Genomic DNA, 23,462 nt, shown 5'->3' on the forward strand with positions numbered 1-23,462 from the left:
TGAATTTTATTCTCCTCACATGTAAAGCTCCATCATGTCCTAAAAACCTCATAGTTTTATATCCTAACAGAGAAATTTATTCTCAGACTGCAGGTTTTATTTGTGGTTCCTTGAGTTTCTAAAATGGGAGGTAGAGCCTTCGGTTATCAGGCCCCACTCTTGTGGAACCAGATACCAGTATGAGTTCATGAAACAGACACCCTCTCTACCTTTAAGATTAGGCTTAAAACTTTCCTTTTTGAGAAACCATAGACATGTCTCAGCTTAGGTTACCCTGAAACATATGCAGCTGGAGGACCTTCCATGATGCACTGAACACCTTTCCTCATTGTGCTCTCTTTACTCTCTATGAATGTTTTTATTTGTGTCATTAAATTGTGCTTTTCTCTCTGAGCAGGTACCCCTGGCCTGGTGCTTTGGTGCTTGTTGACCCTTCTTTCTTGTTCTTTCAAACCCCAATATTTTACAGTTTATTTTAGCTGGTACACACTCTCTTCTTCACACTGTTTATGGTCACATCATTAATGTTTTAAGAAGTGACCTGAATGTGAATATCAATGTAAACATGGTCTTACTATAATGAATAGAACACTTGTTGGGACTCATGTGGTCTTACTGTTATGGAAATTATTGTAAAGGAACAAGGAACTACTAACAAACTGATCAGATTAATCTTCATTTTACTTTAAAGTACATGGCAACAGTAGGTTAAAGCAATATGTATGATGCACCATTTTAAAGTCCAGGAGCAGATGGTTGCCCCTGGCCAAAGAAGAGTGATTCGCAAATGTCAGTTCCTGATAAGTTTCTTATTTTTTTTCCATTTTAAACATTAACTCATTGCTTGTTGTTTTTTCTTTTTTTTAATGAAAACAGATTTACCAGCTAGTAATCAAATACTGGTTACACATTACATCCTTTGTTCCTTGGTGACTAAGCATTTTGTTTTTTGTTCATTCTGAAATCCTATAGTTTATAAGTGTACAAACAACTTAAGGATAAATGTATCTTGTTGAAAAAGAATTCAAATGGATGCCAGTACATAAGAATGAACGGGAAGTTATGATACTGTGAAAAAGTTTAGACACAACCTGGTTGCTGAGTTAAAACTGACTTGATTTCCCAAAAGTCATATGGACATAATACTAATATTGAAGGAGTGTTACATTTTTTTGGCCCATCCTTTAGTGTCAAGATGATTACCATGTAAAAAAAAGCCTCAAAGCAAAGTAATGTGCATTCTGTCTGCTCCCCTCTGGCAAGTGTCACAGCTTGTAAACCTGTTGTAGACAGCTAAGAGCTTCTCGTTTGGGGGAGATTTGCCCACTCTTGCTGCAGAGGGATTCTGTTTCTCTGAAATCAGGCTGTTCTTTTAAAGGTTTTTCCACACTTTATTTTTTTTAAATGATATTCAGATAGGTAAGGAAGTTGGTAGGCCGTGGGGATGTAGTGTATGGTGAATTTAGAGGTGTTTTTAGAATCATGACTTTGTTTGCTACCAGAATTCGCAGACACTTAATCAATCAATTCTTCTAAATTGCAGAAATAATAATAAAAGTACCTAATAGTACACTAACCACTCTTGAACCATTTATCTTTAGCCTCAGGCATCTTGGAAATCTTTACAAACCACTGCATGTATATATTATATCATGCCCCACAGTATGTCTGAATATAAATGCACATTGAAACCTAATAAAAAAGTTATCAAACAACAATTATATCTGAAGTACTTCAACTCTGTCCCTTTTCTTTTATCATTTTTTTTTTATCAACCACCAATTAGATTCCTCCAGGATTGTACTAATTTCTAGAAAATTAAACACATATGCCTCCACATTATAGGTACTTCCAGGTGCTGCTGGATTTATGGTGAAAGAGTTTTTCCTGTAAAAACTTTAATCTCTTCCATCACATGCACTGCTATGGGTCAGTAGTGTGTTATTTGTGTGTGGCTAAAAGGCCATGAAGACACAGCCATTGTCTTGATCCATGGGAAAGACAGAGGCAGACAATATAATGAGCTCACACATCTCTGGAATCTAATGGCATTAGTTATCTATTTATCTGAAGTAGTAAAGAGGTTTGGATATAGACTTGTGATTATGGACCTGCCACAGACTTATCTTCTGTGTTTTCTGTTTTTTTAAAAAAAAAATATTTTGGGGAGGATTTGAATGTCTTTTTTTTTTTTAAGAACAAGGAAACCCGCTAAAGTTGCAGCACATAAGACTGCTGCAATGATGAGGTGATCTCTTAAAGAAGATTATTCTGGAAAATATGAGGCCCTTTTGAAAATGACCTCACAAACAGCTTATAGGACACAGTTCCACATAGAGTGAGACCATTTATCTTTGAGCTGATATCATTTGACCCTAACCTCAGCCACCCATTGAAAATAAGCAAACAATAACAACAGTAATGGACCATACTAAGGAGTTCCCTGATAGGACCCAGTAAAACAAACATACTGCATAAGCAGAAAGCTCTCTGTGTTGAAAGTGAATGTGATAAAAGACAGCTATTTTTGAATGAACAAGCACCCTGTTTTGTGTAGCTAACACACCCTAAACATTAAAGAACAAATTGTGCGTTGTTGGTCAGTGTTTTATTACACATGTGGAAACTCTACCTTGTTTTTAACTACTAGACAACGTGCCACATTTATCATGGACAAAGATGTGTCACATACCATCACTTAAAGCAAAGTGATCATGGATGGATTTTAGAGATTAATTGTATCGTCATAAAACTGGCCAGCGTCCTTTTGAAAAATTCATCCAGTCTGTCGCTGTTTGGATCAGGTTCAATCCCAGAATGAATCGCCCTCTCATCATTCCCAGAGACATTACCCTAACTGACCCCCTCAAGTCCCCAGTTATACTAGTGTTCAACAGACTGTGAAATGTCTGAACCTGGAGAATAATCAAGACCTTTTGTTAGTTTTAGGTGAGAGAGAGAGGCATTAACATGGGGAGACTGTTGCCACATTCCTCATCAAGGCTTGCCTGTATTGTAGTGAATAATCTGTCTGAGGCGCTTTATTCTATTTGGCTCCCTATGCTTTGCAGTAGTTTAAGGTCAACATTGCAAGTCATTATTTGATCAAGAAATATAACTGAACAAAGTTTATGCATGTTTGCATATTATATGTCTATATAAGGGAATATGTTTAATGTTTCTTTTTTTTTAAAATAGAAAAATATATTTTTAACCGTGTTTTCAAAAAAGCTTGATTCGAGGGCATTTTGCTTTAAGCAGTCTATGGACATAATGATCATTCATAAGCAGATTTCTGAGGCAAAGAATGCATTTTTATATTCATATTTATGTTTATTTCTTGCGCACTCTGACAGCTGTTTACAGTTTTGTTTTTGACCATTACATAGTGTTGAGTTTAGTTGCTCTTTAGTTGCTTTTTTTATTTCGGTTTTGTAGCCAACTCAAACTTCCCGTCGATGCAGTGTGGCTTTCCACTCAAAAAGCATGCTGAACTCATCCAAAAATAACACACGCACCCGAAAGGTGAAGCCGTTATGCGCGTAAGGGAAATTTGATCCGTCCTAGTCTTTTACTTGATCTGCAGGTTCAACTAGTTTTCCGTACTTTTACTGTGTTTAAATGTGTGCCAAATAGGCTACAACTGTCTCTAAGATTTTATGGCATAACCCAATAAACGTCTTGGAGATTTCCCCCTAGTTTAATTGTTTTATACACGTCTTACGGTCACATCTATCCCTGGTCCCACGTGTCTGCATTCTCCTGCCTGACCACAGGAGGGCGCTTTTGACCCCTACTTCGTGAACTTTGTTCAAGTAGTAAATGGGCGTGTTTGCCCTGTGGAAGCTTAATCCTCCGTGAAAGACAGGACATGGACAGAAGTTTGACACGTAAGTTAACAGTTATTGCTGATTGACTTAAGAAAAACATCCTAACTAAATGCGGTCGTTTGTTTAATACATCGTTTACCACTGAACACCCTTTGATGATTTGTGTAGTCGCCAATTTGTTGATATTGGTACTAGTAGTCTACATGTATATTGATTGGTCGAGTCTTTGTTAAGTGGGTTAGTGTGTGAAGGGTTGGGCGACCTTTAGAGACTTTAATACTTGTTAAATCAGCTGTTGCGTTACGGCTTTATTTATGCTGTTTTGCTTAATTAATTCCTTTTCTTGCCTTTGTGGCTCTCATGCCTCTGATGTTGATATAAGCTGATAAATATCAGTGTCCTACAAAGGATGCGTGGCGCTTGTTTATTTCTGCTTGTGTGACTATACTTGGAAAAATACACATAAAGGCATCTTTACTTTCCTACAAACAGGACCATACTACATCTGAGCCACAGGGCTTGTGTAAATCTCAGGGAATAAGGTGAAGATGGATGACTTCTGGGCAGGAGTACTTTGGGCAGTGAAGATATGGCTGTACCTCATTATCAGCCTCATCATGATCCCAGCCATGTTTGGATTCTCTCTTGGCATATCTGAGACCTACATGACAATCCTGGTCAAAACTTTAGAGGTACTGTCACACAGAAGTACACGCTTGAAGCAATACATATGTTTTGAATTTCAGACAGTGTTTTTTGGGGGTATAAGGTGGCCTTTAAACATGACTATGAATCTCTCCTGTCTGTCCTCTACAGTGGGCCACTCTGAAGATGCAGAAGGCAAACGCAGATGAACAAGCACTCAAAGCCTCTTTTACTAATGGTGGGTACAGAATACACTAGTGATGAGTGTGCTCTTGTAAAGACAAGTTGTCATATCCTCTATTGTGAAACACCCAAGTGGGTTTAGGGACAGATGTGTGTTTGCTGCAACACTGGATTTCATAAAATACTGTTTTACAAGTCTGGACAGGCCTGTTGCAATGGCATTCTGGTTTCAGAAGAGTAGCTGATTTACCTGTAAAGTGGCCAGTTTTCGTCTACAACTAGATAAAATCCTCACAAAGGATTAAGCCTTGTTACATGGCTGGTTTGTATTATTTTATTTTGGACCGTAAGAATGCTTCATCTGCAAGGAGATGTCTCTGTATGACATTGGGATTCTGTTAACTTAAGAACATTTACGACAGGCAGCAAGTTGAAGTTGCTCTCTGCCTACACTATCTCACAAGACGCAATTACTCAACTCCTTATCAGACACTTAGCCGCACAGTGTGGTATCCCCCCACTGCAACACTTAAGGATGTTACTTTTGTCAGCGAAATGTGGATTCTCCAAAGTCCAAAGTGTGTCTGTGGTACATTTTTAAACATGGACAGAGACAGTAAAATGTGAAAACACTGAATATTCAGAGATAAGGCAGAGGTTCTAAAAGTTTGGACTGAAAATTGAATACATTGAATTGAATACTGCATCCTTTTGGACTTTGCCTGCTCCATTATCACATAATGTGGAGTGTAAACTGTTCTCAGACATGTTAGGTCAAAAGTTAGATACTGTATAGTGTAACTTTCATTAATCAAGAGTCGAGTAACTATGTTTCATTATCGTCATCATTACTATTTTTGTCTTTCAGATAATAAGCAGAGGGATTTGGGTGTTTTTTGCAAATTCAAGTTTCTTGCAAAGTTCAAATTGTAATGAGTATTGTCAATATCTCTGACATATCAAATATATCTAAATGCGGTATCTCATCTGGGCTCTTATCAGCTGAGACCAGTATTAAATGCCGGCTTGTTAAGCCATATTCCACTCTCACACTGAGGTGATGCAAAGTTGCTGCTGTTTTTATTTTCTAGACCTTTTAAAAATTAAAGTTCATGTACTAAATTGTTTCATGCTTTATTTTGTTGTATGCCTTTTTTTAATGAACTCTTGCACCATAGATGTGTTCCTTTATTAACTTTGATTTATTTTCTGGTTGACTTAAACCATTTACTCATCTAATCCTATCAATATAATCTTTGGAGATATGAAACGGCTGACTTAAGTTCCAGATTGCAACTAAGATAATGATTCCTATCAGATGATGTAGTTTGACTTTGTGACTTTCTTACTGTGTGGTTGTTTGTGTGTCAGGTCTCATCCAGAGGGAAGGTGGGTCTATGGAGAAAGAGCTGGGGGAACTGAGACGCAGTAGACCCAAACCACCAGAGGGTGGTGACTTTACACTTAGTGATTGTTTCTATTTCACCCGCAGAGGAATTGAGAGCATTGTAGAGGATGAGGTACATTTTTATTTTGCTAAATGTTTTAATCTCTGGTTTGCATTTCAAACTTTAAGGTGTTCTGATTTCTGTTGATTTCTTTCTTTTTCAAACTCAGGTGACCCAGCGGTTCACCTCTGAAGAGCTGGTGTCCTGGAACTTACTAACTCGTACCAACATTGATTTTGAGTACATTAGTCTCAAGCTGACGCTGGTGTATGGCCTCGGTATCTTTGTGAGATACTGCATCCTTGCCCCACTTAGGTAAACAATTACTGACTAGAGTGCCGACCTTAAATGTAAGCAGCCTAACATGGTGATACAAAAAGTAACACAACTCTCCAGGCAGAAAAAATTGTCAAAGGTTGAGTTAAACCTCAGTGGGTGGATCTTAAGTGCTCTGGTAAGAGTATTGACTTTGAACTGAGATTGAAACCTATTGAAAAAAGTAAACTGTAAGAGAGGTAGAAACATTTTGCATGCAAGGTTTCTTTTTCACAAATGTGTGCATTTAAAAATGTGAATACTTACGCCCAGTGACTTTAACTTAAATGGATAATTGTGCTACAAATTCTGCTTGTCTCCAGTCATTTGCATTCAAACAGCTTCTTGCTTTTTTATTTTTACTAAGAATGAAAACATTTGACTCTTTGCAATCCTTTAAAAAATGGAAAACTAACTGATTATTCTCTCTTCAGGATAACACTAGCCTGCATTGGCCTCAGTTGGTTGGTAATAGGAACATCTACAGTTGGACTTCTTCCAAATTGGAGGTGAATAAAAAAAATATAGTCCAAGGATAATTGCTAACCCCCTTAAATTGTGCCTCATGTGTGCATGCAAATATGTGTTTTCAGGGTAAAGTCGTGGCTCAGTGAGTGGGTCCATGTCATGTGCTACAGAATCTGTGCTCGAGGACTCTCTGCTACCATTCGCTATCACAACAGGTACCCTCTGATATGATGCCGTTCTAAAACCTTTCATGAATAGCTTCACAGTATCTTCTTATTCTAATCTTATTGTTCATCCAACAACCACAGAGAAAATAAACCCAAAAAAGGAGGGATCTGCGTTGCAAATCACACGAGTCCTATTGACATCGTGATACTCTGCAACGACGGCTGCTATGCTATGGTGTGCAGAGAAACCATTATTTTATAATAATATATTAAAACTGTTTAAGACTGTGTTTTTGTGACTTTCTGACGTATGTTTCTCAGGTGGGTCAGGTCCATGGAGGGCTGATGGGGGTTATTCAAAGAGCCATGGTGAGGTCTTGTCCTCATGTCTGGTTTGAAAGAGCAGAGATGAAAGATCGCCATCTAGTGACCAAAAGGTTGGTTCTTCCTTTCCCCTTGAACATATGGCCTGTCTTGGGGTTGTGTTTTATCTCTTTGTATTCAGATTAAGGTTAATAAGGTAGGTATTTTTCTAGTAGTAAAAACATCTCGAGCCACTAAATTTTTTTATCATCCAGACATCACCAGATATGTTTTGGGAGGTTGCTACTGAATGCAGTTTGGAGTTCAGTATCTGATTGTGCCCCCTCATTTCAGATGCTTCTTGTGTTATCTTACTTAAAAAATATCCAAAGAGACATTATCTCTGTGTACATATAATCAGCAGAAGGTTTATTTACCTTTTGTTTTGCTTCCAGGTTGAGAGATCATGTGAATGACAAGACAAAGCTTCCTATATTGATATTTCCAGAGGGTAAGTGTGACTGTGTTACTTAATTCCACTCCACTTTGATGTTTGTATCATCAAAGCAAAGTCATGTAGTCGTTGTTGTTTAAGCTCATGTCTGATAGTTGTGTGGCCACCAAGCTGTGATTTAAAAAAAGCATGTATTGCATGTTAGTTTTGATTGAGGCTGGACAACTTATTCTCTTTCATCCCTTGATGTCTGGTTTCTGTAGGGACATGTGTCAACAACACATCTGTCATGATGTTTAAAAAGGGAAGTTTTGAAATTGGAGCAACAATATATCCTGTTGCCATTAAGGTACTTTAGTCTTTTACAATAATTATCTATTATTATGTTTTTTTTTAGTCTTCTGACTCACATATTTCTTCATCTCACTGCATGTCTTTTTGTATTTGAACTTTTCTTAGTATGACCCAAAGTTTGGAGATGCTTTCTGGAACAGTTCCAAATACAGCATGGTGAGTTACTTGCTGAGGATGATGACCAGCTGGGCCCTTGTCTGCAACGTCTGGTATCTACCAGCCATGCACCAACAGGTATGTGCCAGCCCTCCATATACGGACACACAAGACATAATATTGAATTTCATAATTCTCCTAGCTATTGCTCATTACCATAAAAATGATTTAATCACCTATCGTTCTTTTATTTTCTGCCACAATTGTAAATTCTGATCCCCACTTTCATACACAAGTGCTGTGTATAAGTGGTTAAGTGTGAGGTTCCTTTGATTTTTATTGATGCAAAGCATTTTACAATCAGAGCCTTTAAGAATCCACAAAATGTGAGCAACTTGTCTGTAAAGCCCCCTGGTCACTGATTGATATTTTCCCCAAAAACATGTGTCTTTTTCACTGACAAAGGTCCCAACCTTAAAGCTGAGTAATACTTTTGGCTAAAACAACAAATGATCTTTAATGTGTTCGCTCATAAAATTCTGGTTAACTCAAAAAATTATACGGTGATCTTAAAATAAACCCAGTATCCTTTGCATTTGTTAGACAGCTCAGATGATCCTATAGGAGTTTTTGTAGATTGCCTGACATACATTTTAAAAAAACAAACAAACAAACCTATATGAAACTTGAGAAAGAACTCGAAGGCAAAAGTTTTAGGCAAAAGTTCACAAAATGGGAAGGGATGATAAAGAATAGTCATTTATTGGAAAGGAATAAATTAACCTAAATGGAAAGTCAGTTATTTAGTCTTTTGGATTTTTAAACAAAATTTGCACATAACAGATATGATAACAGTTGAAGATAGAGGCACATTATTGGGATTAAAAGATGAAAACTTTATCAGTCAGTTTGTCAGCTCTATCAAGCTGTGGGAGAAAAATGTGGCAACGTGACATTTCAATTCGTCTCACTTTGCTGTTTCCATACAGGTGAATTAAGATAGTCATGCAGAGTTGACCACGATAATCCCACTTGCGAATACACGAGAAATTTGTTAAGTATGACAGGCCTTGCCATACATCGATTTTCATTCAACTTTACCTCACCAAGTCTATATACACAAATGGAACGCTTTAATACTTTCCTCATAAGGAAGGTACATCCCCACAGTGTAACCATTTAAACAGATTAATTTCCTCACAACAGGTGTAATAAAGACATCACAATAGACTGAGTTTGCTCTTTATTCCGAAATGTCAGGAGGGGGAGGATGCTGTCCAGTTTGCCAACAGAGTGAAGTCGTCCATCGCCCACCAGGGAGGGCTCCTGGATCTACAGTGGTAAGCTTTGACCTCATCACTTTTAAGTGAAGTTTTGAATATGGGAGTATTTCTGTCAGTTCTAAATTTCCACAGAGCAACAAAGGAACTTGCAGTCATTTGTCTCAAGGTCATGTTGCATGAGTTTGAATGATCAGCACATCTGTCTGCCTCTGCAGGGATGGAGGTCTTAAGAGGGCGAAGGTGAAGGAAACATTCAAAGAGCAGCAGCAGAAGAAGTACAGCAGCATGGTGGTGGGAGATGACAGCAGCAGCAACAGTGACTGAGGTCCTCTGCCAGTAGAATGGACCATCCTTCCCTCTGTATTTTTGAAGAACATATACTAACAAAGTTCCGCTCTACTCCAGTGTTTTTACACTAGACTTGACAGAAGATGCAAAACATTGATGGACTCCCCACTGAAATCTTGGTAGAGCTAAAAGGAAGTGCATCTCAGTGATTGACAGATTAAATAAATGCAGTATTGAACCTTGTTTCGAGCAGAGAAAATGAAAAGCTCTTTTTTTTCTGCTGCCGAAAATATCTTTATGATGTGACTGAATATTAATTCTTAAAAACTGCTGTGTTTGAAATGTATGTTTAAACTGGTTAAAGAAATGACTTATGAGTTTGTCTGCCTTCTTTTTGAAAACAATACACTTTAGCTTGCAAATAGCACACTATGTATGTGTACAAAAGTCTTATCTATTATTTAGATTTAAAGATTAAACATCACCTGAACACATTTAAATCTTAAAGTGTAAAATAACATACTGTAATAATCGTCAATCTTATTTGTACACTGAGCTGCTGAGTTGAATCGTAGTAAAAAGAAACACTGAAGTTTGGTACTTAGATAATTGTTGATAAAGTGTATAAAAATCAACAAGACATGTAACAGTTTCATAATACAACGCACAGCCTAGACGTCTTAGAACTCTCTCTTCTGGGTGGTGGACCTGAATTGTCATCATCAATGCATCCATTTTCCTGTGGGAATTCCTCTTTGGCCCCTTAAAACAAATTTAGGAAACATTTGTCCTTCCTCTGTAAGTGTGTGAATTTTGATTTCATGTTTAAAAGTGTGAATGTTCTCACCTTCATTCTCATGATCATTCGGAACTGTTTTTTCCTGCATGAAATCAAAAGGCGGTTTACTACTGATGAAGGTTTGTGTCTGACAACCTCGATGGTAGTCAGTGAAAAGCCTCTGAAAGATAACAGCACTTACCTTCAGCATGTTGTCTTTTTTCTGCATTTGCTTAAGCTCCTGATGCCTACAAATTGTTGTGAAATGAAGAAGTTCTCATGTCATTGTTTAGAATTTGAAGGGTGACTTCCTGTCTCCATTTTTACTGAAAGACAGATGTTCTGCAGATATATTTGTGATCTGGTTTTACACTTGCCTTCCTCTGCACATGTCAGCCAAAGGTTGTTTGAAATAAGCTCCTTTATTTCCAATAAAGAAAAGCCTATACAGTTTAACTTTATGAGACTATCTGCTGGTTGGTCATAGTTACTGCCTACAATACTGCTATGAAATGTAAAGAACACAAACACACATTGAAATTCTACCGCATAGAAATGCAGTTTAACAACTGAAACATCTTAAAACTAAAGCAGACAAATTTAAAAAATCTTTAAAAAGTTTGACTTGTATCTCATCGTGCAGCTGCAGGAAAATCTCACCGGAGCAGATAAGAGTCATAGTGACGGAAGAGAGGTTGGACATTCCTCTTCAGTCCATCTGGTGCCCATCTTTTATTTGAATCTACTCCTACATCCACCCTGCCTGTCGCTCCAGATGCAATAGGCATCTTTGCCAGTAGAACCACTGAAGTCAGAAATCAGAAAAAGATGATGAAGAAGAAGAAGAATTCAGTCATATAGTTGCAAATGTTGCTGTAGGATTAGCTTGCGTCAAATTTCACACACAAGCGTGTTGTGGAATGGCTGTTTGCTGTGAGGGCAGGAAAATGTGGCAGCGGAGTTTATGAGGGTGTTTGTCATCGTGTCCATGGCAACAGAGCCCCCCCCAAAAAAGAATGGAACAGTAGTGAGGCCTCTGTGAATGTGATAGACCTCTCTTACTTTACTTTACTTCACCCTTTTACCAACTAAGGAAACAGTTTATTTCTGAATCAGAGAGTATGTATCATGAAGATTACATATCTATACCTTGAAATGGTTTCACTTAGGATGTCATAACTCTTCCTAGAGTAGCAAAGATTGATGTGATTAATTTTTTAACCTGATAATTTGCTTCCGTCTTTATATAATTTTATTTTACTTTAATTTAGTATTGCGTTAATAACAAAGTTGCTTTTTCCAAACATTTATTTGTGAAAATAACTTTAGGTGAAGCAAATTGTTATGCTTACTCTGTAAAGACATTGACAGGCATTTGAGGAGTCCAACACTTTATTCTGAGTAACTTACAAAGAAATGCATCAGTTTGTACAACCAACAGAAGTGCAGCCCTGACAACTGAATCATATGTTCAATTGTTTTTCCAACAATCATCTTTATGAATCCCAAGCAGCTGATGTGAAATGAGCAGGTGCTTGTCTGGTTGATCTCTTTAACTTGACTTCGTAGGTGACTAAGATTCTTTTCACGATTCTTCCTTCTCATCTCCATGTGTGATGATGTAGCAAAGCGACTTGTAGTCGATATTCCCAGCTGGGTCGATGGGAGTGAGAGTGAAAGCCTGATCCACCTGCAGGTTTATAAAATTCCAATTTACTTGTTGAAATTCATCAGAGAGAATTATATAAGAACCTGTCACTGTAAAAATAGACAAAACCAACCTCATCTGCTGAGAATTTATCAGCCTGGTTCATAAGTAATCTTTTAAACCTGGATAAATTAGACAAATAAATAGTAAGAAAAAAAAAGAGGATTAGTAGCTCTTATAGAAAATGTGGATAATTTTAAAGCTAATTAAAATCAATCTTACTCATCCTTGTTAACAAAGCCTGTCCCATTGGGATCAAAAAGTTTGAAGGCAGCAAGTATGGTGTCTTCAGGATCAGTACCTGAAAGAAAACAAAATATTATCAACCATAATCTGGGAGTTCCTTGTAGAAATGCAGAAATGTGCTTGAACATCTGCAAGAGGCTCTCACCACTGAGTTTCTCCCCGAAAAGGGTCAGGAAAACAGTAAAGTTAATGGGACCCTTCCCTTCATTCAGCATCTCCTCCAACTCTTCATCTTTGATATTGAGTTTTCCTGGTGCACAAACACACACGGGGACAAGAACAAAACAAATCAATGAGAAAAGCCAGTTACATTAGTGTTCACTTAATTATCATCTTCTAATCCATCAACATGTATCTGTTTCTGTTACTGAAAATGAGGCTAAGAAAAAGACTTAATTATTGAATCAAATGAACTACCAAGCTGAGCATAGGTCTCCCTTAGGTCCTGTTTTTTGATAACACCATCTCTGTCCTGGTCAATGCAGCCAAATGCCTGTTGTATAAAACAGACCAAAAAAATAACTTACATCACATCACCAACAGATGATATTGATGACGTTCAACTGTACTCACTATCATTGTAGAAAATCAAAGAGATTAGTTAGTCAATTGATCTACCAAATTGTTTGTTGTAGTTAAAATCTTTTATACATTTATAATTTCTTTTTTACCTTCTCATCGACAAAATCTAATCATTCTAAAAGTGAGTCATGGATGTATATCACTTAAATATTTCCCTTCTGTTGCATTGATTTGAGGAGAAGTATCAAAGACACAAAACTGTACCTCCTTGAATTCCTGAATCTGTGACTGTTCAAACATGGAGAAGACGTTGGAGCAAGATTTCTGTGCTCCCCTCTGTCTCTTATTGGAGGCCTTCTTACTTGCCTGAGAAGATTAATACAAGTTGTTAGCAACAACACCAAGAAGTCTACATAACATCTTCTCTTAAAACAATTAAAAAACATATACCTTTTTAAATTCTGAATGCTTAAGGGATATATAAGAAGAAAACTCTGAGTGACTTACCATGTCTGTATGAATAACTGTATGTGGACTCTCAGCCAAGGTGTGATGCTGGGGTGGGTTTTATGCATTGCCCATCTTATCTGCTAACCTCCCATAATAGCCTGCGATGGACAGCACAGTCCCTTACTTGGTCATGTCTGCTCTCAGTATGTCGCTAAGGGGACCTGATAAGACGTGAATCCAGCAGGATTCCTCTGAGCTGGAAAGAAGAGATATAAATGGAGAGCTTGGGGGAGACAGAGGAAAGTGACCTCTGACATTTGATGGTCACTAAAAGAAACAAACAAAAAAAAAATCAAGCTCTAATGCTTAAACTTCAGTATAAATTCTATGAGCACTGATACTGAAACTTGATAAAAACAACACTGTGTGATGCTATGAGCCCCAAATCTGATTTAATATGAATACAAATATTTTCTGTTCTTGCAGTAAACACATCATGAACTCAAGGACAGAGAGGTATGTTTGACCTTCACACTTTTTAACCTTACTATTGCACTCCTCCCAGATGTGTTTTTTTGATAACTCTTACATTATAAAAAAAACTCTGGATAACTACATTTTGTTTAGTTTCAAAAGAAATCAGATTTTACTCATGGTTAGGGTAGATGACTCTTTTTTAAAAAAGATCAAAGAATTTCCATGTCAAAATCTTTTAGCTACCCATTATTTTAATAATTCGTCATTAAAAGAATTAGGATATGTTCCAGTTTTGGCTCTTGTCTCCCATTAAACCAATATCACTATAACGATTCTTTCTCTGTTACAATCACTCTGACTCTATAATTTTGAAATCAGGACCATGTGAGGGTCAAGTCAACAGCAGTAACCCTCCTTGTTCCTCTTGTTGCTGAGGTTTGAGGATAGATCTTTATGACTTTACCTGTGTCACAGCTCATGTTTAGTTAAATCTTGTTTTCAGGTCATTTGTTATGTTTTCAGGTTTTTGTCATGTTTTTAGATTCAGTTCTTGTCATGTTTCTCCCCTGCCATCACCTTCACTCACATCACCTGTTTCATTGTCATCAGCTGCACGTCATTCACCAATCACTCCCTCCACGGCGTTTAGTCTCCTGGTTTCCTTTCATTCATTGCAGAATCCTCACTTCCCTTTCATGCCAAATTCATGAAAAGCTAAGACTGGTTTCCTGCCTCATAGTCTTCCCATAATCATAGTAAATCATAGTCACCGTTATTCATAGTCATAGTCTTGTTCAAGTATTTATTCATAGTTTTGTCTCGTTTTCATAGTCTTGTTTATTATTAATTCTCAGTTTAGGCATTTTTGAATCCGGCTCTGCCATGCCCTCTGTTTTACCTAGCTCTCTGTTTTTATGTTTTTGGAAATCAACCTTTTTTTTCATTGAAAGAGCTGCATCTGGGTCCTACCTCACCAACGATCCTGACAGCCTGTGTGTTTGGGCTTGTTGCTAGGTTACACAATTTGCTTCCAGAGTGGCATTAGTTGATGGGGTGGCTATAGCTCAAGAGGTTGAGTTGTTGTGTTCCAATCAGAAGTTTACAACAAGTCTACAAGTCTTGGGCAAAATACTGCACCCAACATTGTCCCAGATGTGTCCCTCACTTTTTAAGTTGCTTTGGAATAAGTGTTAAATGAAGTGTCTAAAACGTTTGATAGAACTGTAGCCTATATGGATCATCATATTTTCACAAAAGCTTGGAGAACAAATTGCTAAATTTACAGGAAAGAGAGGACAACCTCAATTTTGTTACTTCTTGTCTCGTCTTCCCTGAAACCCCTGTAGTGACTGTATCTAATCATTTTCTATAGGGTCGCAGGGGAGCTGGAGCCCATCCCAGCTGTCATTGGGATGAGAGGCAGTACACCTTGAACAAGTCCATCAAGGGCCACATTGAGACAAACGGGGACAAACAACCATCCACAGTCACACTCACCCCTAGGAACAATTTACAGTCACTAATTAACCTAACATGCATGTTTTTGGGCAGTGGGAGGAAGAGTACACATGGGGAGAACATGCCAACTCCACACAGATAGGCACAAGCCAGGATTCCTCTTGTTGTGAGATGACGGCGCTAACCACCACACCACCGTGCAGCCCTGAGTGACTATATGTGTAGTAAAAATACAAAAAATCATCATCCTTCAAAAGTTGCAACTCTGTTGTACCTGTTAGTGACTAAATATGAGGATATATTTTCAGGTGAAAATTTAGATAAAGAGACTTATAGGAGTTCTTATAGAGTTAATAGTCTGTCACAGTTCTTAAATGGTGTTACATATGAGTTGTTTTATAATAGAATAGAATAGAAAAATACTTTTTTTCCCAGTGGGGGAAATTCAAAAATGTTTTAGTGTGATTTGATGACATATTCATTAACACTTGAAGTGGCAATTTTAGGTAAGTTTGGTATTGAAACTCAGTCATAGTTATCAATTGAAAACATAAGTGCAAAGCATAATATTATAATCTGTTTTATTTACAGTTCAGTTTATTCACATCCAAAGCACATTTCATTGTACACATAAGAAAAACTACACAATACGAGTTAACACAGTAAATAAGATGTAAACATAAAATTTAAATGTACAATACAAATAAAATACTTCATTGCTCACAAAGAAGATTACAAACAACAAAGCAATGAATCTGATTTAGTCATAATTTACAGCATTTACATCATTCCTGTGACACACATTAACCAGTGTGATCTGGTTCTATAATATACTATATTCAATCATATGTTATGCCATTTTAATGGCTCAAATCCACACTACCAACTGGCAGCAAAACATTATAAGCATGTAGCTTAAATATGTTTTAATGCAACCTTATGTTTTACATGTATCGGTAAACAAGTTCCTAAAGGTCAGAAACATTAAAATTGCTAATTGTTGGTCTAATACTTTTAAATACAGTCTGTTATACAAGTCATTTGATGCTTTCTTGTCCTCTTATCGTCCAGAGATGAGTATCGAGTTCGCTCTCAAACTTCCTGAGGCCTGAAAAGGCATCAGCTGCACATCTTTGGATAGGATTTCATCACTGTCCTCCAATCGGAGCTCAGGTTTTCTCCAATGCTGCTCAGTGCAAAGCTCTCTTTACTGTCTCGACTAGCATGAAGCCATCTTACAGGCCACTGCTGAGATAAGAGCTGCTCCACGACCGCTCCCCTCATCTGACTGGATGAAGGTAATCTCGCAGTGAGGAGTGAGATCCCTGACGGCGCTGTGGAACCTCTCGTGGAAACTGACATGAAGAAACAACCAGTCAGTATAGGTCAAATCCATAACTGTCTCGCCTGTTCTCATGGTTTTCTCATCCTATCTTGGTATCTAGTTATCTGTCAAATAGTCTTGACTTCCAAAGTGATATTTTCAGGGTGTAAAATCAGACAAACATTTATTGAATCTCTTAACCTATATATGAGGAAAAATTAACAAGAGCAAGAAACTGAGATTTTTTTGTTTTGTTCTCTTATTATATAGGATAAGTCTTTAAATCAGTGCCCTTAGGTTTTTTGAGGCTTTAAGGGGAAATTAATCATTAGTAGGGTGCCTTCCACTGGATTCTAATGAAATGTTTTACTGCCAATGGTTCTATGTGTAGATCATCTTTTGTTTATCACAGTAACTATTTTTACTTTTAAATGGTCAGTTTGCCCCTGGATGTAAAACATTTGGTATAAGATAAGATTGAAACTGTAAGCCGATTCACACAGTCACTATTATTGTCTTTAATGGCTACATGAATAGATCTTAAATGTGAAGACGATTAAAAACCTAAAGCACAGAGCATTTCTCACCTGGGGTGCAGCTTGTAGACAGATCCGTCCACTCCAACTGTGATCTTCATGACTTCCTCGCTGCGTCGCTCCCGCATCAGATTGATCACACCAGCGAGCCCTGCGCCACACATATGAGCAGAGCGAGTGGAAACACTCTCACAGACCAAACGCACAATGTCACAGTCCAGTTCAGAGGGAAGAACACCCAGGGAGGACAGGATATTGTAGATTTGTTTTCTGTCACCAGAGTCACTGAAATAAAGCCACAGGATAATATTTTATAGAGCAGTTCAAGGAGCTTATCTTATTGTGTGCTGAAAGTTTTCTATAAATGGTTCTGCTACTACTGCTATTGAAATACAACATGATTTACAAGATGTTTCACCTACTGGAGCACACTTGCTCATGTCATCAGCACTTCTGTTTATTGCTTTTATATATATATATGCTTTTAAGCAATTGTAGTGATTGTATGCATGAATAGCTAAAATCTTATCTTTATTATTGTCTGAATTTCATGGGCAATAAATTTCATCAGTAAAACATTTCTGCCATATGTTGTCAGATAACCAGATCTAGTATAAGACACTCTAATGCTCACCTCTCCACCTGGGAAACAAAGCGGGTCTCAAAGCTGCCACGAGCCTTCAGCATCTCTGAAGCTTCACCATTGAATAGCAGGTCTTCATTCACCAGCTTAATCAAAACCAGCCTTACCAGCTCACCCATATATTTGCCGCTGATCAGCTTCTCATAGCTACAAGAGGTAGAAACAAAAACAGAGGGGTGGATTTAATAAAAGAGAAAACTTGATAGGAAGGGTGATGTTTCGATCATGGAAGAAACTAGGGGGATATGCGTGTTAGAAAGTACTTGCGCAAATAACTCGTTATCTACAAGGACCGGGAAAGAGAGAGAGCGGATGAGGAAGACGGCGTTAAGGCTTAAGTGGCCGGCTGAGGCTGGGCTCAGCAGTTGTCTGTCTGAATGGACTGCCAGTACAAAAGGTAAACAGCCATTAGGCTTAGAGCCACTCTGGCAAGCAGCAGAGAGGGATCATTAATCTGACATCCCCACCTGCTGACTGACCACTGACGTATGAGGGCTCTGTCCATTAACTGACACCCTTAGGAAAACAGCTGGTATCCTGGCAACTTTACAGTTAATAGTCAGGTGAGTACTGCCAGAGTTGGATGATTAATTCATAAAAACATCACAGCAGAGTGTGTAGATGTTTAAAATTACAATCTGAAGGTTACTATCCATGCCAACCATGAAGGACTCGCTTTGAATGATGATTGCAAAGCCGTATGAAAATTAACGTGTTTGTGTGAAAGTGGTGAATATTTCATTTAATGTATCTTTTTACTCACAGCTGCTGTCCAGGGTTAATTGAGGACTCGTCCACCACTCTGTCGTACTCCAGTCTGAAGTCCTCCAGTTCCCCATTGTCTCCGAACGCCCCCCACTCTGTGTTCACACACATCCGACCTTCCTCTCCTTCTACCAGCTCAACAGTCCTCATCTCCTCCATGTAACATGCATTACAACCAGTACCTGATTTAAAGGAAAGTCCTCGTAAGTGTTATGGGTCACCAATACATAAGAGCATGCACACTTGCAAGTCTTTATGGCTTCTTACCAACAATCATTCCAACTTCACAGCTACGATCCTCATAATAGCAAGAAATCATGGTTGCTACTGTGTCATTCACCATGGCTACCACATCCATCTCAAAGTCCTGCACAACAACACAAAATTAGAACTATACATTCACCAGCTGTCCACACATTTTGCGCTTTGTATTAAGAGAAATCAAATCCAAAAAACTTACCCCTCGTCTCTTGATTGCATCTCTGAGCAACCCGACAATATTGTTCCCCTCTGCCCCAGAAGCCTTGAAGCCTTTGGTCCAGTTTAGCAGGATTCCCTGAAAACATTTAAAAGTAACACAACTCTTAGTTGTATAGGCGTGAAAAGAACTCCTATAAACCTGGCAGTTAAAGTAAATTGCAGTCTCTTGTTTCTATGGAGAAAAGGGTGATGGTGGTAAATGTGACCCATCTTAAAGTACACTATTAATCCCACCTTGTCAAGATCCTCATGTCGTACTGGAAAGGAGAAGGTAAAACCCAAGGGTAGCTTCTTATGCTTGATGTGGTGCTTGTCCAAAAAGTCTGACATACACTCTGCTATGTAGTCAAATAGCTGTAGAAAGAGAAATTTGTGTTAACCTAATTATTTTCAGGGCAATACACAAGTGTTTACAGCACTTCAGAATGCTTTATCAGCTCTACAGGTTGACAACTGCAAATGATTGGTGGTGAAGAAAATGATCTTACTGAGACAGACAAGTGATAACATTTGTCACTAACCATTTGAGCAGTCCCCGTCATGGCATCCTCTGGAATGGAGTACATTTGGTTCTTCGTCTCCACCTTAAAGCCTGTTTCCTCATCTTCGCCCACTTTCACAAGCATCACACGGAAGTTTGTGCCCCCAAGGTCCAAAGCCAAGAAATCACCCACCTCTATTACAGCCAAACAGAGAACAAGCTGTATTACATCTCTACTATACAGACAAATGTTCAGCTGCCACACTGAAGTAATTTTTGCAGGATTTTTCCCTTTTTTCTTTCAATAATGATTATCTACCTGATCCCTCTGGGGTGGAGCAGACATAAGTTGGAAGCATTTTGACACTGGCCTCTTCATGCGTCTCTAAACGCAGCCCTCTGTCCATTTCGCGCTGCATCCTCTTCATGACTTCTTTTAGCTCTTCCTTATTCAGCCTGAACTCTGACAGGATCTGCTCCACCTGCAAACACAGAAGAGAGGAGCAGGTAAAAAGCAGCACACAAGCCAGACTGTTTCCTGGTTTTATACTATGTGGACTGGACAAATGTTGGTTAACTCTGTTGGGAAAGGGTTTTTATGCATATTCAAACAGTAGTGCAGTGAAAAATAGGAGCAGCATTTAAAAAAAAAAGACCAGAAGAATACAAAATCATTTTAAAAGTAGAATAACTTTAGAAAGTCTTTTCTAATAGCTTCAGATAAAAAAATGTCTTACCATAAAGATTATTTCAACCATTTCATTAAAACTAAGAGGCATCTTCACCATCTGGTTGGGATGAGGGCTGATACACGGCATCTTGGCAGATTAAATGAGAGTGAGCTTGTGTGTGTTTCTAGGATTATGGTAAGTGTGTGCCTGTCCTGTGTGTCCAGACTCAGTGAAGTGTGAGTACCACGGAATGAGATCAGCTGTTTTTATGTCCAGGTGAAGTGGGCTGGACCCACCTAATACCCTCCCCTCTCAAACTCAACCCATCTGGTGATGAAAGATCAAACAGACACACACCCACACTATCACATGATCGTAGAGATACTGCCTGAGAACAAATCTATAATAAAACCAAAAAAAACAAAATGCGTGACCTGATTTCATGTGAATGGTCTGAGTTTATTACAGCAAACATTAACTATTTTATCTGCACAAAATTTGAAGATAAAATAGTTAATAGTCTGAGATTTCAAATATGGTCAGTTTGGTTCAGGTCATACATTACTCTGCATTCAGTTTAAGAAGATTGGTGGTTTGATCCCCAACATCTTCATATGTCAAAAAGATTTCGGCAAGACACTGAACCCCACATTGCCCCATATGCTTATATGCAGTGCAATAAGAAGAGCTATACGCGTGTTGCTGTGAATGATAGAATGATATAAAGGAATTTATATAACATAGAAAAGGTTAACAAGGTTATCAATATATAACCAAATGCTGACTTGTTAATGATATACATAATCCTGATAGGCCAAATTACATTCAGACCTTTTATGGCTGACAATATTCTAAATTGTTTTAAAATTCTTGATAATTAGGTTCTGAAAACTCTGTATTACTGTGTTTAATTGTAAAGACATTTTATTGTAGGTTTCTTAAGAATTTTGTGGTATTCAACAGGTAAAATTCAACCTAAACTCATGACAAAAAGTAGTCTATGGTTCAAAATGATGCAGTTTTACAGTAATCTAAAAAATTCTACTACTTATTCTGTACTTTATCCCCTAAGCAGATGTCACTATGCTGATCTGCATCTGCATTCATATTGCTACATTATGACATTCCCTTTACACCTCTTCCTACTGTCGGTTTGGCCACAAATGTTTACAAGGAAGAAGAACCAGATATCTTTCTTTCTAAAGATCAGAATGAATCTACATGGCTAGACTTAGATGTTACATAATCTAGGGTCTAGGGTAAATTCATTTTCAGGTATGTCTTACACGTGTCACTGTTTTTGGTTTACATTTCCTATCATGTCCCATGAACGCTGCCCAGTTTTAATACCATCTCAAAATCTCTAACTATATGGACAACCTAATATAACTTTTCTGATGAAACTGAAAGGAAAAATTACAGCAAATGGGGACAGTAAGTTATTGTTGCCTTAATTGTATTGATATACGAAATAGAGAGCTGTCACTCTGTTTAGGTTTTCAGTTTTAAGTTACAGTAAAATGTATTCATCTATCTAACGATCCCCATTGTGAGTTGTCAGTGCAAAGAACTAGTAATACATTTCAACAAGAAATCTTCAGTCAAGGTTTTGAGTGATCATTAACATGAGCCACAGCTGATGCAAGACACTGAAAATACATTTAAACATGAACTTGGTTATCTTAACCTCTCTCCTTTTTTTAGAAACACCACATGTTGCTACAGGGCAGCTCGAGGGATCAGATAGTTACACAAAAGTTTGTAAAAATAGAACATTTCTAAAATTAGTAAGAGAGCAGGATGACTGACCCCTAAAACCAACAGAAGCATGCTAAAGGTGAAGGACTCCTGTGCTTATCAGCTCCAGTGGTTTGCTAGATGGGTGGTCAGAGCTTTTATTAGTTATGACCTCGGTCAGCCTAAAAGAAAAGTGAGGCAACCCACTTCCCCAGCCCTTACTGTAGGATTTTTACATAAACCAACAGAAAGACACTTACCTAATAAAACACCAATATAAGTTATATAATTGTTCCCACCGTCAGAAATTACTAGGTGTTTTAAGGAAGATACTTGACTAATAAGCAACATATTTAAACCAAGTCTTTGTTGCCTTAAGGAAGCTGAATAACATACATTAATAAAACTATTACGCCATTTTTTTAATGTCATTGTTCTAACTTCTTCAGTTGCTTAGAAATTAAAAGGTTTTCTGGGACAGTTTTAAGTTGTTTTTTTTTAAAAACAGCACTTTGGTCTTAATGGGCTCATCCAAATTGAAATACATATTTTCTATGAAAATGAGATATCAGTTGGGTCAGTGGGGCCAAAAACAAAAAAATCACAAAAAGCAAAAAAACTCAAAATGGGAAATTAAAAACAGTCAACGTTCTCTGTAAATTTTAATTTATCATTGACTGATTCAAGCCACATGACAGTAGACTAAACCTTATCTACAACAAAGCTCCACGTAACATAAAATGAAGAAATGGGCGGGGGCCCATTTTGTGCTGCAACCATTAACCAAAAAGAGTTGAATGGATGCCAAGTGTTTGTCAATAGCTGATTATCCAGTTAATTTAACTTGCCTGGCTGTTTGAACAGAGACTTGCCTGATGGATGTCCAGCTGTCTCTAACAAAGTAAACTTAAAAAACCCAACAACTTTGTTATTCGATTACAGGAAAAGGAAATGTGAATGTGCAGACTGATTGTATATAAGCACATTGCACATGCACATTGTGTGTCTCAATCGGTGCATGAGCTGATTCATTAGGACCAGAAAAAAATCTTTCAGCTTAGTCTTTGTAAGTGTAACCTGGGGCATTTGCCCCTTCTTTAAATGTCCTTGATGTACAACCCAATATTTAAAAAAAGTTAGAATGTCTGGAGTTACACAGTCATTCAAAGATCAGTTTGTACCTGTCAGTTATTGTGTCAAATCAACCAAACTCGATAGACAATGGGCCTGAACTGCAGGTGCGACACTTTATCACCCTGAATCTTTTAAAAAAAACCATGTGTTTGCAGAATGTAGTTTGATGTACAGCTGAGACAAGAAAAATTGAAGATGACAGCATTTATTGATCCTCA

The 23,462-nt window shown here is 37.8% G+C and overlaps 3 protein-coding genes across 3 annotated transcripts; 1 reads left to right on the forward strand and 2 right to left on the reverse strand.

The window, feature by feature from the left end:
• Positions 1-3,817: 3,817 nt before the first annotated feature.
• agpat9l (1-acylglycerol-3-phosphate O-acyltransferase 9, like) lies at positions 3,818-10,235 on the forward strand. Its single transcript, XM_072387554.1, has 14 exons — positions 3,818-3,890; positions 4,323-4,522; positions 4,647-4,713; positions 6,030-6,178; positions 6,276-6,421; positions 6,856-6,930; positions 7,015-7,104; positions 7,198-7,291; positions 7,378-7,493; positions 7,815-7,870; positions 8,077-8,162; positions 8,273-8,401; positions 9,524-9,603; positions 9,762-10,235. Exons 2-14 carry the CDS (start codon positions 4,379-4,381, stop codon positions 9,868-9,870), a joined length of 1,341 nt encoding a protein of 446 aa, XP_072243655.1. The 5' UTR covers positions 3,818-3,890; positions 4,323-4,378; the 3' UTR covers positions 9,871-10,235.
• Positions 10,236-11,986: 1,751 nt separating this feature from the next.
• myl7 (myosin, light chain 7, regulatory) lies at positions 11,987-13,636 on the reverse strand. Its single transcript, XM_072387555.1, has 7 exons — positions 13,596-13,636; positions 13,353-13,454; positions 12,984-13,059; positions 12,712-12,816; positions 12,543-12,621; positions 12,394-12,442; positions 11,987-12,302 (listed from the first exon to the last, which is right to left on the reverse strand). Exons 1-7 carry the CDS (start codon positions 13,596-13,598, stop codon positions 12,198-12,200), a joined length of 519 nt encoding a protein of 172 aa, XP_072243656.1. The 5' UTR covers positions 13,599-13,636; the 3' UTR covers positions 11,987-12,197.
• A 2,401-nt stretch (positions 13,637-16,037) lies between these two features.
• On the reverse strand, positions 16,038-20,596 carry gck (glucokinase (hexokinase 4)). Its single transcript, XM_072387556.1, has 10 exons — positions 20,440-20,596; positions 20,022-20,184; positions 19,743-19,897; positions 19,456-19,575; positions 19,202-19,297; positions 19,009-19,108; positions 18,740-18,923; positions 17,968-18,123; positions 17,385-17,618; positions 16,038-16,828 (listed from the first exon to the last, which is right to left on the reverse strand). The coding sequence occupies exons 1-10, from the start codon at positions 20,518-20,520 to the stop codon at positions 16,693-16,695; spliced, it is 1,425 nt and encodes a 474-aa protein (XP_072243657.1). The 5' UTR covers positions 20,521-20,596; the 3' UTR covers positions 16,038-16,692.
• Between the last annotated feature and the right edge of the window lie 2,866 nt (positions 20,597-23,462).

The sequence above is a fragment of the Leuresthes tenuis genome, unplaced genomic scaffold (assembly GCF_036924035.1).
Source record: "Leuresthes tenuis unplaced genomic scaffold, fLeuTen1.0.hap1 SCAF_6, whole genome shotgun sequence".
Taxonomy (NCBI): domain Eukaryota; kingdom Metazoa; phylum Chordata; class Actinopteri; order Atheriniformes; family Atherinopsidae; genus Leuresthes; species Leuresthes tenuis.